Here is a 17,774-nt window from a genome sequence, read left to right as displayed (position 1 = left end):
TATGGGGGGTGAACACAATTTTTTTTAAGCAATTTATTTTAAAAAATAAAAATTATAGCAGTGATATGGTAATTAGAGAAGTTTCAGTGTTAGCAGATGTACTGAGAAAGTCATCTAGTGAGAAAAGTGTAAGCAAAGCAACTAAATTTGCATAAGAAATGTAGCAGAATAACACAAGTCTACAGATAACTTTATGGGCTTTATATGTGATATGCATACATCTTCTAGAGTGTATCTAGGCGTATTTTAAGACTTCAAAGAAAAATGAAGAAACAGATGATTCAGCTGGTAACTGAGGAGAGAAACATGTCATGAAAGGATGGACATTGCAAATAGATTAAAATGAGACACCTTGCTCAGATAGTGTGTGCAAAATAGTGTTTACATTTGTTTTCTTTTACACACTGTGTAGCTAACTAATACTGTTTTCTTCAAGACCATTGATCCATTGTCTTTCACATATATGGCTCCAAAATCCGTGATTATCTGTATTAGGACTGAAGCTTCTAAACAATATGATTTTTGAAAGAAAGTTTACCAGCAAATGCTTGTAAAAGTTCTTTGAAGTCTTCAATGAGTAAAGTTTATATTTTTGAGAAGACAGACATCAAGCACAATGAATCTTAGTCCCGCAGTAGGAATCATATGTGATGTAACAAAACAAATAAACAATAATTTATGCTTACAAAACCACAAATAATTTATATCTTTTCAATTTTGCCTTTTCTAATGGAGATGCAGGAGTTCACGCATTCTGAACATAAGTTAAAAGAAATAATTACCGTTCTTTCTGCTCCAAAGCACACTTTTGGTATTACGTTTTACCTATGATTCATAAAGACATCAAATCAGAAATATAGAGAATTTATATAAGCAATAACTATTTTATTGCCTTATATGTCAGTATCTTTCCAAATTCCATAGATCAACTATCTATTTCCTTGGAACCAAAGCATTCTGGAATTTCTTTACAATTGGTGTATGCATGTGCTTACAGAATAGGGTGTCTATTGAATATTTGTCCAAATTTAAAAAAAAAAAAAACAAAACAAAAAAACCTCAATTTCCTGAAGAGGTGTGTCGCTGGGATTTGTTTTAGACATATGAATTCATTAAAGACCTTTCAGATCATGAAATTCCAAATTGTACTTTCTAGTTTAAAGAAAAAGGTTATAGTATAGTGTTGAAAGTGCTGAGTTGACCTAGTTGTTTTGTGTTAAATGTTATTTAAGAAACTGTGTCTATTACACAAGACATTATTTTACATGACACCTTGAAATTATTTCATATTTTAGGCCTGGTATGCATGGAATTTCTATAATGAAGGACAGATTCTTTAAGAGGTGTGATGAGCTAAAATGAAAGGGCTAGCTCTAAAATCTCACTAACACTGTAATCTCAGATTACTCTTGCATTATCATCTCTCTTCATTTCTTTGAAGAGCAGAAGAAAATTTGTACACTTTTCATGGATTAATTTTAGTACCTGCCATTTCAAACAAGCTAGTGGAGTGTGAGTGATATATGTCAGAAACCTCAAATATTTTTTTGCATTTAGAATTATTAGAATTAGAATTAGAATTTGCAACTAGAAGTATTTTTAATTGTTTCTAGGTTGTGAACTGGAAATTGCATTAAATTGTAAGTTTGTGTAGTGTTAAGAAACTAAAAGAAGCATTCTGTTATATATCTGTACTAGCAAACAGTTCATGAAGATACAACTTTTGTGGTGACTGAAACTATGACTGTGGAAACTACTCATGTGCCTTCTACATACCTGGCAGAGATCCTTCACCTTCTGCAAGCCTTGTCTGAAGTAGAAGAACGCCTTAATTCTCCTGTTCTGCAAGCTAAGGATTGTGAGGATCTCTTCAAACAAGAAGAGTGTCTCAAGGTAAGATAGAAAGCTTTTCTTGCAACAATTGTTTTTTTTTATTTTCACGCTTCTGTACATTGGCAGCCTGCACTCAGTCTCAGAGACATCTGTTCTGTAAGTGCTCAGCCCCTTTCTGTGATGTGTGTATATATGGGTGTTTATATATGAAGGCACTTTGGTGCAAGATATAAGAGTTCATTTATTTTTATCTGTTTCACCTGTATTTGGAAGATGAGAGCATTAGGATATCTGCAAAGTACGTCCCTGAATGGTAGATAAAGGATGGAGATGGTTAGTTATGTATTTAAAGTTGTGAATTTGTGGTTAAGGTTTTGTTTGTTTGTTTGTTTGTATTTTGAAGTAATTAGTAACCCTACCCACACTCAATCTTGGCAGCTTTATTTTAGTAGTTGATTTAAAAATATTTTTTTATTTAAAAAGCAACAAAAACAAGTAAAATTTAACTGTTCCATTCCATGCAAGACCAAAAAACTTGAAGTCTAATTGGGGCTGTATTTTGTGTAATTATTACAGTTTAATTAGCTAAACATAAGATATAATCCAGTAGGTAGATAATGTAGTTAAGAAAATCTAATTCAGTATTTTTTATATTAAATATTACTGTCTGATTTCTTCATCACTTGCAACAGTGTAATCCTTTGAAATTGGTGGAATTTTTCCAACACAGAATTGCCATAAGAAGAGAATAAGATTAAAGTTGTAAGCCTAAGTAGATGAATGAGTTATCAGCTTTTGCAGAATAATGTTTTTATGTGGAAAGCCTTGTAAAAAATCATGCTTAAGCGCTGTATATAATTACAGCAATTTCAAATTGCCATCCAGCATGAAGAGAGAAGACTGCATTTCCATTTTCCTGTGATTATTTTGGAGAAGGAAAGGTTTTAAGAAAATGAAATGTTAGCCAAAAAAGGCTGGAATTTGCCTACAGTCAGCCATAAGGAAAAAGCCTAGAGAGAGAATCAGTGCAGGGGCTCTAGCTAGGTGCTCTGAATTGTCCTCTGTAGGAGCCCATTTATCTCTTTCCTAACAGAGGAAATGTAACAAAACCCCATCCATGTGCTGTTATTGGCATCTACAAAATCACATCTATTTATGATTCTTATACATGTATAGATCTTATGTATTTTAGATATTTGTATATACACACATATACACATATCTAGATATTATTCTTAGCTCTTGAAAATTAGGGTGTTTTTAGTTTCCTAGCAAGGCAGTATAGTATGTGTAGTGAAGTGTAACAGTATTGGAAGTATTGGAGTAAAGGAAGCATATAACTCATAATAGGAGTCTGTGAAATAACAGTAGGTCCTTCCTTTTACCACTTCTGGTTTAGTACCAATAGATTAAAGTGGTTCTGGGTATTGAAGCACACAACACACCAATGTTATTGTCATTCTTCATTTTAAACAATCCCTTTTGATAGAATAACTCTTTTACACAGAAAAAAATCATGGACCATGTAAATTGCGGCTAATAAGCTACCACTTGGTCCTTGTCTATGAACTTCTGTTCATTACTAGATTGAATGGAAAAACAGTGACCTACCTCAAGCAGTTTAGTGGCAGTTGGCTTCCTTTTAGTGCTTCTTAATGCTTTACATTTGGGCTATCTTTATCTGATTTATATCCCTAACTAATCTGTTGTTCACCCACATATATTTGGTATTATTGGGGTTGACACCAACTTTAATAATATTGATTACTGAGGATGCAAGTAAGTATTGCCATAGGTTTAATTTAACTGAACTTTTAAATTGTTATGAGATGCATTTGTGGGCACAGTTCCATTTTCTTCCCAAATAAATCTCTTAGAAGCAGCAAATGGATCTTGCACATTTGTGAGCTTTTGGAAGGGGATAGTTTTGATCTGAGCCTGCTTAATGAATATTTATTTCAAAGGAAAAGCATTCATCATTGTCATTATCCTGAAGTAAAAATAGAAAAGTAGTGAATAATTGTTCAGCAGCTGGTTGGGAAAGGTTTGAAATTAAATTGTGGTTGATTTTTATCCCTGACAGATTTCCATGAATCAAATTACAGAACTGTCATGAATAGCTCTGTGTTTTTTAACTGAGTTTGTGATTTCTTTTTAAACTCCCATTCAGAAAAAAATCAATTTTAATTAATCCTTAGAAGGAAAAAGAAGTTTATTTTCAAGACTCAGTGGTGACTGCTTTGAACATTTTTCTCCAAAGTAAATATACATAGTAAGACTTAAACCCTATTGCTCATTATCCAATAGGATAAATACCAAATACAAATTAAAAATTGCTTTTATTAATTGTCATAGATAATTCTAGCTCTGACTTTTTATATCAAAGCGATGTAAAATAGCACAATATGAGTTTTTGCAGCAAAAATCTGATAACTTCAAATATTTAGTAAATTATAATGGTTTTATGGGCACATTTAGTAAAACTGCTGAAACCAGCTCATAGGAATGTTTTCTTCTTCATTTTGAGCTTTAGGAAGTGGAAAAATCAGACAAAGAAACTAGGTCTTGTCTCTTTATCTCATAAAGTCAGCAATTGCAATGTTTCCATTATCTGATTACAAGGTCTTTTTAGTATTAAGACATACAGTACCTCAATTTTTCTTCATCCCTGTACTTACAGTGTTTAACAAACTATTTAAATATTACAGTTCTGTCAAGGATGAAACTCCATTTGATCATATGGAAAAATCATGGTTCATAGATCAAAGGGTTAGTAAGTTTGGCTTAATGATATACTCACAGAATAGGAAAAAAATTGTTATAAGAACAAACATTATGGTAATTCTGTCTGCTGTTGATGATGTTCATATTGATGGAGTTCATAATCTTTGAGTTCCCCATATAGAAGTTGTTGTAATTACGATGAATTTCATTACAGAATCAAGTGTAGGGATACAATGCCCTCAGAATTTAGCTAATTATCCTTATTTGCAATGGATGCTCCAAATGTTTCCTGAAAGTGAAATCAATGTACAAATTTGTATATATTCAACTTAATCTGGTTTAAGAAAACCAAGTTATATTGCTCATACTAAGCCAAAGTTTCCTGTGTGGTGATTATCTCATGCAAGCTACTTGTCTTGTTCAAGTTCCAGATTATTTAGTGGGAGATGTGTATGCTAAAAAAATACATTTATTAATCAGATAATTAAAACTAACACATATTATTGTTTGCTAACACCTAGCAAAAATGAGTGTGCTAAAATGCAACAGTCTACCTGGAATTTAAGAAGTCTAATTTGTTTTTATAGCCATATGCAAGAAGGTGTTTAATAAAAATTCATGTTAAGAATCAATGTCATTGTCATGGCATGGTTGTGCCTGTTCATTAACTGTGAATTAAAAACTTATTTTCTGAGGCTACTTGCTTTACATAATTAAGGCGGCAAACTTGCAGTAGGGCCGATGCATATTAGACATTTCTTTTTTTTCCTTTTTTTCTTAATTTTAACAGGAATATTGTATTGTAGTATATGATTAAACATTTAGCGATAATATTCTAAATGATAATAGTTTTAGTATGAAAAGTTATCTGGCTTATTGAGAAAGAGGTTTCTTATATATGTAACTTCTTGCATGATCACTCTTAACAGTTCTTTTTTCTTGTTCATCTTCTTATGTATTTTCAGTACAGTCTTTATTTAGTTCGTTAAAAAAATAGGTTGTTTGCTGTTGTTGTTTTTTAAATATAGATATTTTCATGCTCTGATTTTTTTTTCTTCTTTTTTTCTCCCTTTGGTAAGTCTTCATCTATTGACAGGTAGAGCAGTATTTTTGCACAGTTTTCTGCTATGTCTTATTTCAGGATACAAGAAATTTACTGTACACATTACACATCTGTGATTCTGGCAGCCAGAATCCCCTTTCAAAATGGATTATTAAGCCAATAATACCCATATCAGTTATTGTAACTCATAGTTCTATACAAATTTTAAGACTATAAGTAATCTGTGAAATATTTATTGCCATTCGTGATTACTAAAAACTCTGCTGTTGCTGGTTTTCATGTTCGTACAAAAAGCATGAAATACTATAACAAATCTGCTATCCATATAATTATAATGTATCATTCTACAAGTGTCTAGATTTCCAAAAATATATTTTAAATTTTGCATGTCAGATTACATATTTCACATGTATTAGGAAACATCACATAATGTGGTGTTGAGAGTGGTTTACTGCAGCAGCTCACTAAAACCCACTTAACCATAACTTAGAACGGAGTGTAATCAAATATACTCTGCAAATAGACCTGTCAGTAACTCAGTGCTTGATGGCTGATGTGCACACAAATAGCCAAGGAACTGTATTTTCACAGAAATTTGTCTTTCTCTGGTAGTGAAAATGAACTGGTGTTCAAGTCTCTAGCACTCAGATTTCTTTTTTTAAGAGAAATGAGATGAATTATTCCCCAAAGGCTAGAGTCACTTCAGGTGCTAATGATTTTCTGCTATCTTTTTTTCTTAAAAATTAAATCTTTGTGTGCTTCTGTTAACCATGTTACAGATCTCCTAGGGAATTGTTGATAACTAACTGCTTAAAGCTAGAAAAAAAGATGGGGTATGTGTGTGAGATACATGGGTTTGTGCATGCAGATATATATGTGATCTTTTTTTTTTTAATCTGAACACTCTTATGCCACCCAGTTGTGGATTTCATTTATATAGGGTCAGCTTATTGTTATCTTCCTTTGTCTGTAGCAGCTCTGCTCTAAACAAAACCAAAAATCTGACATATAAATAAGAAATTGTATGCCTGTTCATAGACTGCTAATTCTAAACATTCAGGGATATGCCACTTATCAATTCTGAAGTGCATAGATGTATTTAATCAATTTTCAATATTTAGAAAACTGATCTACTTGGTTAAAAAAACCATGCAATTTCAATATATGTAGGCACATATATTACTTTTCATTAAACTACTTAAACACGTCAAACACAGTAAGGGCCTTCTTGGGTGGATGAGATGAGCTACTGAAAAGAAGTCTACTTAACTTGAGTGCTTAAGTGTGTCCTGGCAGCTTTTAACATTTCAATTACATATACTCTGTTCTTTAAATCTGCACAATTTTAGTCATGGATGGGGTTTTATGTAGATGCTGCCTCCTTGATGTTCAAGGAATATAATCTTGGAAGATTTGGAAGCATTTTATGTTTTTATCCCCTGATGCTTCTTACATTCAGATTAGTAACGTTGAATACCTTAATTATAAATGGCCTGAGCATATAAAACCAACATTTATGTAGACCCAAGTAAGGAATGCTGAATGTGAGACATCAAATGAGAAAGTCAATTGTGGTTTGTACTGTAATGATACAGACCCAGCCAGCTTTCGCTGGAAATGATAGATTGCTTATAAGAGAGGAAACATTTCTTGTTTCCCAGAGACAAGATGTCTACCATTCTCTTTATAAATATTTCCTATAATATGCTAAATGTAAGTCACATTTCTCAGGAATGTTCATTCATTCATTTATTTATTTAGGCAAAGAATAACATATTATAATAAGTGCAGCCCTAGTGCTTTAGGAACCCAGAGTATTTTTTTCTTTTGTTTTGTGTGGGGTTCTTTGTATGGAATTATTTCAGAGAATTGCTGTCACATTTTCAAAAGGATTTGAATTCTTGTCTTTTAAATAATACTACATACAGTATAACAACTTTAGTTGGTTATAAAATGACAACCGCATTTTCTCACTTAAAGAGGCATTCACATTTTGTCTTAAGGGCTTGTTTTTAAAATATTTCTCAAGCAATTTGGAGGAGAAAATTATTTGGATAATTATCACTATATTCTTGTCACTTCATATTAGTACTACTTAATATATCAATATACACTATGTACCAGTACATTCTATTATACTCATGGTTCTAAAATACTGATTTTAAAACAAATTAGTTACAATAGAACTGTAGACCTTATTATCTAGATATGAGATGGTGCGGATACTATGTTGGAAAAAAAATAAAATCCATTATTGGAATCAGAAGAATTCAAAAATGCTGAAAAAAGAGGAATTGCTAAGTATAGTTTACGTTGCTATTTTTAAAGTTTCTTTATTAGGAAAAATGAGGAGTTGCAGACTTAGAAGTCAAGTCAACATACACAGAAGGCACATATTAGAATACAGAACTTAAAGACAAGGAGGAGAGAGAGAAGGCCTTCCTACAGACTGATAGGAGCTTCAGTTTAGTTCAAACTGTCCATGAGGTCTGCCCAGTTTATGACAGCTTTCTAAGACTAAGAGCTTCTACCTAGTAGCTCCACAGATCTCTGCAGTGACATTATTATATACCAAATTTTATACATGGAAGAAAGTTACTAGTAGGGTAATGCTTAAAACATGCATGAAAACTAGTGTTGTTTGATGCAGTTATTAAATGTTTGGGTAGAGTGTGCAGTGAATTGGAACAATTTGAAAGTGACAATTCAGTTTGATTGAAACCGGGAAAAATGAGTGAACATCCAAAAAAAAAAAAAATCAGCAGTATTAAACAATGGAGCAGAGCAATGATAGCAAAATGATGGCAGACATTCCATCAAAAAATTGAGCACAAAACCCTAAAAATTTAACGAAGTGGAACATTGTGGAAAATTTAACAAAGTGGACCTGGAACTGTGATTTTTAATTTTTTATTAAACATTATATCCAGGAAATAAAGTTCAGGTCTCACTATTTTTGAGAAAGAAGTGTTAGAAAGGAATATACCCTCTCATCTTTTATTCAGTAATAGTTAACCTTAAAGATGAAAAATAAAATCTTGGAGTGAAGTTTTCATAAGTAAAACTGCCCTTTAAACTATATGTAATCATTTATAATTTGTGATTACTAGACTCTTCAAATAATTTCCCTTTTATGATATCACACCATAATTACTTAAAAATTTATTGCCTTTAAAATATTGCAAAGAAAAGCAACAAACTATTACAAAAAGGAATGTTGTTATTATTATTAGATTATTCTCTGTACTTCAGGTTGTATAGTTGAGATTATTCCAATGAGCAGAAGTTTGCAGGATTCGGCTTCTGTTTCATCCTTTTTGTAACATGTTGGTGTATAAATGAGATTCTTCTTCTTCAAATTCAGTAAGCAGAAGGACATTGAACAAGCAAAGTTTTCCTTTTTTATCTAGTCGTAGTTAAAATAGATAAAAACATGCTTTATATTTTTTTTTTCCAAAGATTGAATTGTCTACCTGTGTTTCCTCTCTGGCTGAAACTAATAAAAGACAATTCTCCTTTTCATTTGTATTATCAAACACAAGCTATTTATCTGAGACATTATTTGTAGTGGTGATGCAGGGAAGGCAAAACAATGTGATTGAATATTGTACTTGCCAATGCTTAGTATAACTTTTATTTTCTTTAATAACTCCATTGGATAACGTGTGTATAGACTGGAATCCTGTTGCACCTAAATAACTACAGCATTCTTATTCCTAACCACCCATGGGGAAATAAAACAGATGTTCATTGCTGACTTCCCATGTCTGTCTGAATCTGTGTGAGAGAATGACTGAGGGACTCTTTGGATAGATTCATTTGCCATGACAAGAATGGCAACAGATCGAGGAAGCATCCACTCATGCTAATAGTATTTTTTCTTCTATTTCGGATACATTATAACCTCCAAATTTTCTTCTGTATTACTTCAAATTTGTTGTCTGTTCTTCACAAGTGAAGGAAAGGCAAATCTGATTTTTTAATACACAGTGAAATAGAACAATCAGATCCTAGCTACAGGGTTTAACCAGACTGTCAAAGAGTGTTAGAAGGCAATTTTAATTTTCCTTTTTTGTTTGCATTTCTACCATCCATTATTTTTCTCCTTGCTGCAAAATAACACAACATCGTTTGATCCCTGCCACCTTCCGAAAGTTCTGGTAGTGTGAAGAGTTTCTCACACACATACTAGCGATTTGTACTTTTCATAATTCTGTCAGATCAGTGTTCTCCCTTATCTCTGGAACAAAGTTGCTACAGAGTTGTGTGCAGCAACTGAAGAATGCTTTTGTGTTAAATGAGACTTAAGAGTCTTTGGTCAATTGGTCTGATAAGTTCCCAGCTACAAATTCTCAGTATTCATTGTATGGCTTATGTAGAAATTAGAGGCAAAAACACAGTAGAAGAGTTATAGTTAGTGATATTGGATATTTAAGGAGTTTGAAGAAATGGTTGGAGAAAGTTTGCCCAGCAAAGTTGTGGATGCCCCATCATGTGAAGTGGTCAAGTTTAGGCTGGATGGGACTTTGAGCCACCTGATCTAGTGAAAGATGTGTCTCTCCATGGCAGGGGGTTGGACTAGGTGGTCTTTGAAGGTTGCTTACAACCCATCCCTGGAAACATTCAAGGTCAGGTTGGAGGGAGCTCTGAGCAACCTGATCTAGTTGAGGATATTACTGCTTTTTGCAGGGATATTGGACAAGATGACCTTGAAACATCCTTTAAAAGGGGGCCTACAAGAAAGCTGGGGAGGGACGTTTTACAAGGGCACGTAGTGATGGGACAAGGGGTAATGGCTTTAAATGTAAAGGGATTAGATTTAGATTAGACTTCAGGAAGAAATTCATCACTATGAGGGTGGTGAGACACTGGAACAGGTTGCCCAGGGAAGTTGTGGATGCGGCTCCCTGGAAGTGTTCAAGGTCAGATTGGACAGGGCTTTCAGCAGCCTGGTCTAGCAGGAAGAGTCCCTGCCCATGGCAGGGGGGTTGGACTAAATGATCTTCAAGGTCCTTTCCAACACAAACCATCCTATGATTCTATGATAAAAGCTGAATATGGCTGTAGATTTTTATCTGGAAATTATTTCTTTCTCTGTGGAACAGTTTCAGTGAGACGTGCATGCCTGTATTAAGAATTCATTAAAAATCAGAAATGGTAATAAATGGTTAAATACTATGACATTGAATGGAGTAGGAGACATTTATTTTTACAGTGCTATTTTAATATACCTATCTCAAGAGTTATCTGAATCTTTTAGTGGCTCTGTGTTGTATTGGATCCGTTGTCCATTTTGGTACAAATTTTTGTAGGCTTTGTTTGCATCATCCAAATTATTGTCTCAAATGCACAAATTCTCAGAGTTCTTAACCTTTCATTAGAGAAAAGGACAAAATCTTAACTTTAAACATTTTAGGGAAAATCTAACTTTAGACTAACAAACAAATTGATGCAGTCATCAATCCAAAATATTTGAATTCTTTCATGTCTGGCTCCATTTTATCCGGGCAGGAAGAGGTATAGTGTAAAGTTCACCATTGTAAGGAGCCGTGGTCATAGCTTTTCAAAAGAATTGGCTTCATTCCACTGAGGAAAGGATTTTGTCTGGCTGAAGGAAATTAGCAATTGTGACATGTTCTTGCTTTATGCTGATGTCTTGACTAGTCTGAAAGAGAGAGCATTTTCCTTCCAAACACAAATACCACAGAGAAAAAAATAAAATCTCTGGAACTACACAAGTGTCATATGCCTTGTTGCACTGAGGCTGGAGAGGGATACCTACATGAAATGGAAATTAAAATGTAAAGAATTAGTGATTAAGTGCATTTCAGAAACAATAATTTTGCTTGTGTTTCCTCTCCAGTAATGCTATGTGTGATGTATGTTACCAGGACTGTAAAGACATGACAACTGTATAAATAAGTCACATAAAAGGCATGTTTTTTTTCTCCAAAATCTGCATTTACTTCTCTGTTTTTGATACTCATAATGTGAAGCTGATAGGTAAATTTATGTAACTTAGTTTGCCCAGTGAGCTGGTGAAGGCCTCAACCCTGGAGACATTCAAGGTCAGGCTTGATGGGGCTCTGAGGAACCTGATCTGGCTAAAGATGTCCCTGCTCACTGCAGAGGGGTTGGACTAGATGACCTTTAAAGGTCCCTTCCAACCTGACACATTCTATAATTCTGTGATTCTATGGTTTTTGTTTGATTAAAAAAAATATTTGTCTTGTCTTACTGGTGGAGAACAAGGAAATCACAGAAGTACCAAATTATGTGTATTTGGATAACAGACTGAAATGTGACTGGAAGTTTCCTGCTCAAGGAATTTATTACATCAGCCTTTTATTCACAAGGAGGAAGTCTCAGCTAATTACTTTTTGGTACATTCAATGTTTTTATCCTTAAGTCAGCACACAGTTTATAACAATATCTTACCTCAGCATTGGGTTTTCTAACAAATTCAGTAATTCAAATGGTTCTAAAAGATTTAGTAAAAAGAGAGAAGTTGCATACTACATAGTTCACAGAATAGAAATAAATAGCATATATAGAAGTATTACTTTATAGAGCAAAAAGAAAACCTGTATAATTCAGTCATGGAACTGGACGGATTGATGAATGAATAATTAACGGTCATTGACAATGTAATGTATGTTTTCACACATTTTAAAGATGTTAAAAGTCCACAGTAAATTCAGTTTTTCTTCCTTTTGGTCTTCCAATATCTGGTATTGTGCAGTTCTGTAGGTGTACTGTGTAGTATTTTGTTTTTCTCTGAAACAACAATGAACTAACTACTTGAAGAATGGTAAATGTTGGGTAGTGAATATCCAGCAAAAGGCAAAACAGTGGTACTTGATAAACTTATTTTTTCCATGTTGTTACTTTGATATCTCTTTAATATCTGCTGCAACAAGTATAAAAGAGAAGCATAAACAGCATAAACAGCATAAAGAACACTGAAACATAAATTTGTAAAATAGGACTTTTTTTCTGCTTTCTTATGAAGAAATGAAGTTAAAACAGATTTAGAGGAATTGGCGTAGAGTAATTAGTAAGTCAATAGTGCTTTGCTTCCCCTCCAGCCATCACATTTCTTAGATGTAGTTTATTAATTCTTCAAAGAAAGAATTGACATTCAGTCATTATTGACTAGTTATTGTAAAACTGTTACTATTGTCAAAGCTTTTGTCGACTCTCTTTCGGGACAAGAGGCCTTGCAGAGGGATCTGGATAGATTTGAGCTTTGAACTATGATTAATGGGATGAAATTTAATGAGTTGATATGCCAGATTTTGCACCTAAGACGGAGTAATGCTGGGCCCAGGTATAAACTGGGGGAAGAGTAGCTGGAGAGCAGCCCTGCAGAAAGTGATCTAGGGGTGCTGATTGGCAGCAGGCTCAATATGAGCAAGTAGTGTGCCCTGGCAGCCAAGAGGGCAAACCGCATCCTGGGGTTCATCAAAGTACACAGTATAACCAACCAGTCAAAAGGTGATTATCCCACTGCATTCAATGTTGACGTGACCTCACCTTGAGTGCTGGATGCAATTCTGGGTCCCACAATTTAGGAAGGATGTGAAGGTCCTTGAATGCATCCAGAGGAGGGCAACAAAGCTGGAGAAAGGGCTGGAAAGAATGTCCTCTGAGGCACAGCTGAGGACTTTAGGCTTTTTCTAGTTTGGAGAGAAGTAGTCTGAAGGGTGACCTTATTGCTTGCTACAGCTTCCCGAGGAAGGGAATTTGAGATGGAGGTCCTGATCTCTCCCTGGTATCCAGTGATAGGATGCATGGATGTGGCTCAAAGCTGCACCTGGGAGTGCTTAGAGTGAAGATTAGGAAGCATTTCTTTACCAAGAAGGTGGTCAAACACTGAAACACACTTCCTAGCAAGGTGGTCAGTGCCCCAAGCCTGTCACTGTTTGAGAGGAATTTGGACAATCCCCTTAATAACATACTTTAACTTGATCAGCCCTGAACTGGTCAGGCAGTTGGACTAGATGATAGATGTAGGTCCTTTCCATCTGAAATATCCTATCCTATCCTATCCTATCCTATCCTATCCTATCCTATCCTTTTTGTAAGCATTTTTTGTTTATGAACATTTTTTATTTATAAAAACAATGTGTTCTTTTTCTTTTCTAAAATCTTGATATTACAGAGCATTAAAGATAGTCTGGGGAGACTGCTGGGTCATATAGACATTATTCACAACAAGAAGATTCTGGCTTTGCAAAATGCAACACCAAGGGAAGCAGCAAATATACAAGAAAAGCTGACTCAACTTAATTTTCAGTGGGAGAAAGTTAACAAGACGTACAAGGATCGACAGGCGTAAGTAACTTTTAAAAATTGTTATTCTGATGGTTTCCATTAGTATTTGACTTACTGTTGGTGATTACTTCCTGGTCTTCTTTTTGTGGAAATACCTTTTGAAGTCACACAATATACTTTCTTGTAACTAAGTATAGAATAGAATCTTTGTAGGGATTGGTAATTTAATTTATGAGCATTTTTGTAAAATTGAAGATATTTTTACAAATTATCAATTGCATTAGACCAATGATATTGGTATGATACTGTATACATATTCCTGTTTCATTATAAATTAACTTTGCCCTGAGATAGTATTAGGCATTTACTCTTTTGTGCCTGTACTATTGATCTAAGAATCTGAATCTGAAATGAGTGCATCAGAGTGAAATCCTTTTCTTGACTAGTTTGAGGAGCAGTTCTCACTTTGTCTAAGGAGCACAGCTAGAATTGTTAACAGCTCTAAATCCACTGTCATCTTTATATAAGTCTGTATATTATACATTATACAGCTAGGCAGGACAATCAAGAGAAGTATAGAAAGGCATAAACATGTTAATAAATAAAGCTGTGATCTCCTACAATATTACATAATACTTATTACTATTCTTCTCCATGTATATTGTTTGTGGTGTTAGTAATCTGGGAGTCATATTATGATGCAAAATGTAGCCAGACTTATTTTGTTAATTCAAGTATGGCTCATGTTAGTAACACAATAGAAACTAGCAATCCACTAATTGGTTTATACTCTGTAGTAGATATCTGATGTTCAAAATTTTTGGTATTGTGCAATAAAATAGCTAGTTTTATACTTCCTCCTTTAATATTTTTAATCAGATGGTATGTAAGGTGATACTGGAAGTGATACAGAAATTTCTATGATTTATGGGATATACTTTCTTTTCAGTATGAGTATGTCGTGGTTTAGGTCCAGCTCTCTCTCTGCTTCCACATGACCCCCTTTCCATAGGGGAAAAATGTCCTCAAAAGTCCAAAATGGGTCTGCCCACAGTTGCAGTTTCCCTCACACATGAAACTGCTTCAGCCCAAGTCCACTCTGGGTCTGCCCGTGGCCACAGTTCCCTCACACACAACCAGTCGCCCCGGCTCTCGCCACGGGTTGCAAAGGGGAAACCTGGGTTCTGCGTCCTCCTCCTTCTTCCTCTCTTTTGTTTCCTCCAAACCAACCTTGGTGTTCTTCAGAGTTGTTCTCCTCGGGCCCCACTCCTTTCTCCGCTGCAGGTCTCTTCTGATGATTATGGAGATCCCGGCTCTCTCTCCTTTTTTTTTTGGAGATGAGCTGCAGCGGGGCTTAAGCTTAAGTTGCAGTTGGGGCCGGCCAAGTCCAGCCAGGCAAGGCCAGGGCTGCACTGCCCGCACCTGGGGCCACGCTGGTCAGGGCCAGTGCTAGAGAGAGAGCGAGGCATGCCCTGCACCCTCCTTAAATACATGAATTCGCAGGGGCGCTGATTGGCTTGGCCCTGGTCAGAGGTGGGTCTGACAAAGGCAAAGGGGGAGCTTTTCAGGTAGCTTCTTAAAGGGCCATCTCCATAGCCCTTCCCCCATTTACCAAAGACACAACCAAAAAACCCGTCACAGAAAACCAAATACTGAGTAATTTAAAAGTTAACAAATAACTTTGCCTTAAATAAAAGGGTCATAGTTTCAAGCATTTACTGAATTACCACAGAAAAATCCTTGACAGTTCTTCTGAGGATGTGTGCTATTAATCTGATACTTAAAATCCTTCTATATATGACTAGTTCCATTCATTGAAATTGTCCATTCATAGGAATTTTACAGAATTGGATCTTCAGACAATGCTGAAAGCTTGACATTAAAAGTTTCATTTAATATGCTACTTCAAAACACAGCTGAGTGAAATTTGCTAGAATATGCCTGTTTACACTACACATTTAGAAATATTCCCTATCTCAGAAACTGTTCTTAAAACTGTTCTAATTGCTCTTAAAAAATTAATTTAATGTGCAAATAATTATTGCATTGTATAGTAGGATGAAATATGAATCTAAACACGTAAGCAGTGACTAGAAGAAAAAATATACTTCCCATGGGTTTAAGCTTCACTGATTTTGTCCTGCAATCCAAGCCTTGGTAACTTTTGTGTTTTCTTTGTTTTGAAATATTGGTCAACAGCTGTCACTTTGCATATTTGTACAGGCATATTATTCCCACTGTCCGCCAGTCACTAGCTTTGATTTTAGGTTGCTGGAGAGAGAGAGAAAGCTTAAGAAAATAATAATCTGAGAGAGTCATAGTAAAAGAAATGTAATTTGGTATTTTTCATGTCATCTCTGGTCTCAATGCTTAAAGTGTAAGAAACAGAGAGATTTATAATCTTGTAATGTTTCCAGATTATTCCATGTGCAATACTTTTTAAAAAAATAGTAAGCCCAGCTCTGGTGTGGTACAAAATGAAGGCTAAGTTAGAAGCAGATGCTGGAGCCAAGCTGCTCACACAGATAATGAAAACTGGGGATATTTTGCACTTTTCGCAGAGTCTGACTTTGCCCAAACTCTTACTTGTATATTAGACCAGTTAGAAATTCCCCATATGCATTTTCTACCAGTGATGCATAGCAGGGAAAGTGATTTACTGTTAGCAGTAGCACTGGCATTCAGTTATCCCTTATTTAGACTATAGTGATATTTAGCCAGCATCAGAAAGTATTCGGAGGTGAATTGAATTAGTGTTTGTCAAGTATTTTGAGGTCATCAGATAAAGGCACTAGAGAAGTGTAAAGTATGATTACTCTCCAGCTGGTGTTTGCCTCGGGGGAGTCATCCTCTTTTAGTATGATGGACAGCAACTCAAGGTGATGATAAGCTTGACTGCTGTCTGGAATCGCATGCCTTTCTTTTTCTTTTAAATCTTTTGTTTGTGGTGTCAGTCTTACCATGTCACTGTTTCAGTGTTTTCGTTTGAACGCCGAGATTATTCCTATAGCTTCTGCAGTTTTGTGAGGCGCATTTGGACTGCACACGAATGCTAGGGAGGAGATCAAGGAAGATAACGTGTCCTTTAGCATTTTGCTTCTAGCAGTTTGTGTCTGTAAGGGGTAAAAGTATTAGTAAGTCCACCCTTGAGAAATGGATGGACCTGTGTTTGTGAGATAAGCTATTGATGATGATGTTTTAGGACAGTTTTGGAATTATTATTAGAGTCTCTGTCTTGCTTTCAAGGGAATGTATCTAATTGAATGGGAGTATTCCATGTTTGAAAGGTTACAGAAGCAAATATACTAGACTATAGTATTCTGAATATATTTCCAAATATAGGTTTTATGAAATCAAAGGGTTGTAATACCATGGAAATTATTGTTTAACTAAATTCAAATTCAACTATCACCAAGATAGATGGAAGAACAAAACAACTTTCCTTACCCCTGTAGTTACTAGAAGAGGGCTTACTCTAAATCTCATAGAAATCAATAGAAACATTAATGTTGAATTCTTTTGTGTGAAATAGTTTTCCTGGGAGTCCTGATTCATATCTAGATACTTTGTAATTAACTTTATAGTGAGTTCCTTTTAATTACAAATCAAAGTATATATTCAGTTTGTTTTACAGCAGAGCGTATACCAGTTTGACAGAAATTCATTGTGATGATAAATACGCAAGTAGCTTTATGAGTTCAGTCCTTCTATGGTATTTGGAAACCTTGTTGTTTCATGTGGTCACTTTAGCATGTTTCTAGTACTTAAATAGATGTTCATACTATACTTACTGTAAGATAATGGGCAATATTTCACTGAAAAAGTATAAGCAAAAATGTTGTGATCATCCTAGATTATTCTTTTAGTTGTATTAGAA

At 34.8% G+C, this 17,774-nt stretch overlaps 1 protein-coding gene across 1 annotated transcript in view; it reads left to right on the top strand.

The window, feature by feature from the left end:
- The window catches only part of LOC104545283 (dystrophin), a 100,393-nt gene extending 86,432 nt beyond the window's left edge, over positions 1 to 13,961 (top strand). The window contains exons 24-25 of the mRNA XM_010190380.1: positions 1,699 to 1,893; positions 13,785 to 13,961. Of these exons, the coding sequence (XP_010188682.1) occupies positions 1,699 to 1,893; positions 13,785 to 13,961 (372 nt within the window). The remainder of the gene's footprint in view (positions 1 to 1,698; positions 1,894 to 13,784) is intronic.
- The last annotated feature ends 3,813 nt before the right edge of the window (positions 13,962 to 17,774 follow it).

This window comes from Mesitornis unicolor, unplaced genomic scaffold, assembly GCF_000695765.1.
Source record: "Mesitornis unicolor isolate BGI_N332 unplaced genomic scaffold, ASM69576v1 scaffold4328, whole genome shotgun sequence".
Classification (NCBI taxonomy): Eukaryota; Metazoa; Chordata; class Aves; order Mesitornithiformes; family Mesitornithidae; genus Mesitornis; species Mesitornis unicolor.
This window is presented reverse-complemented; position numbering and strand designations above follow the sequence as displayed.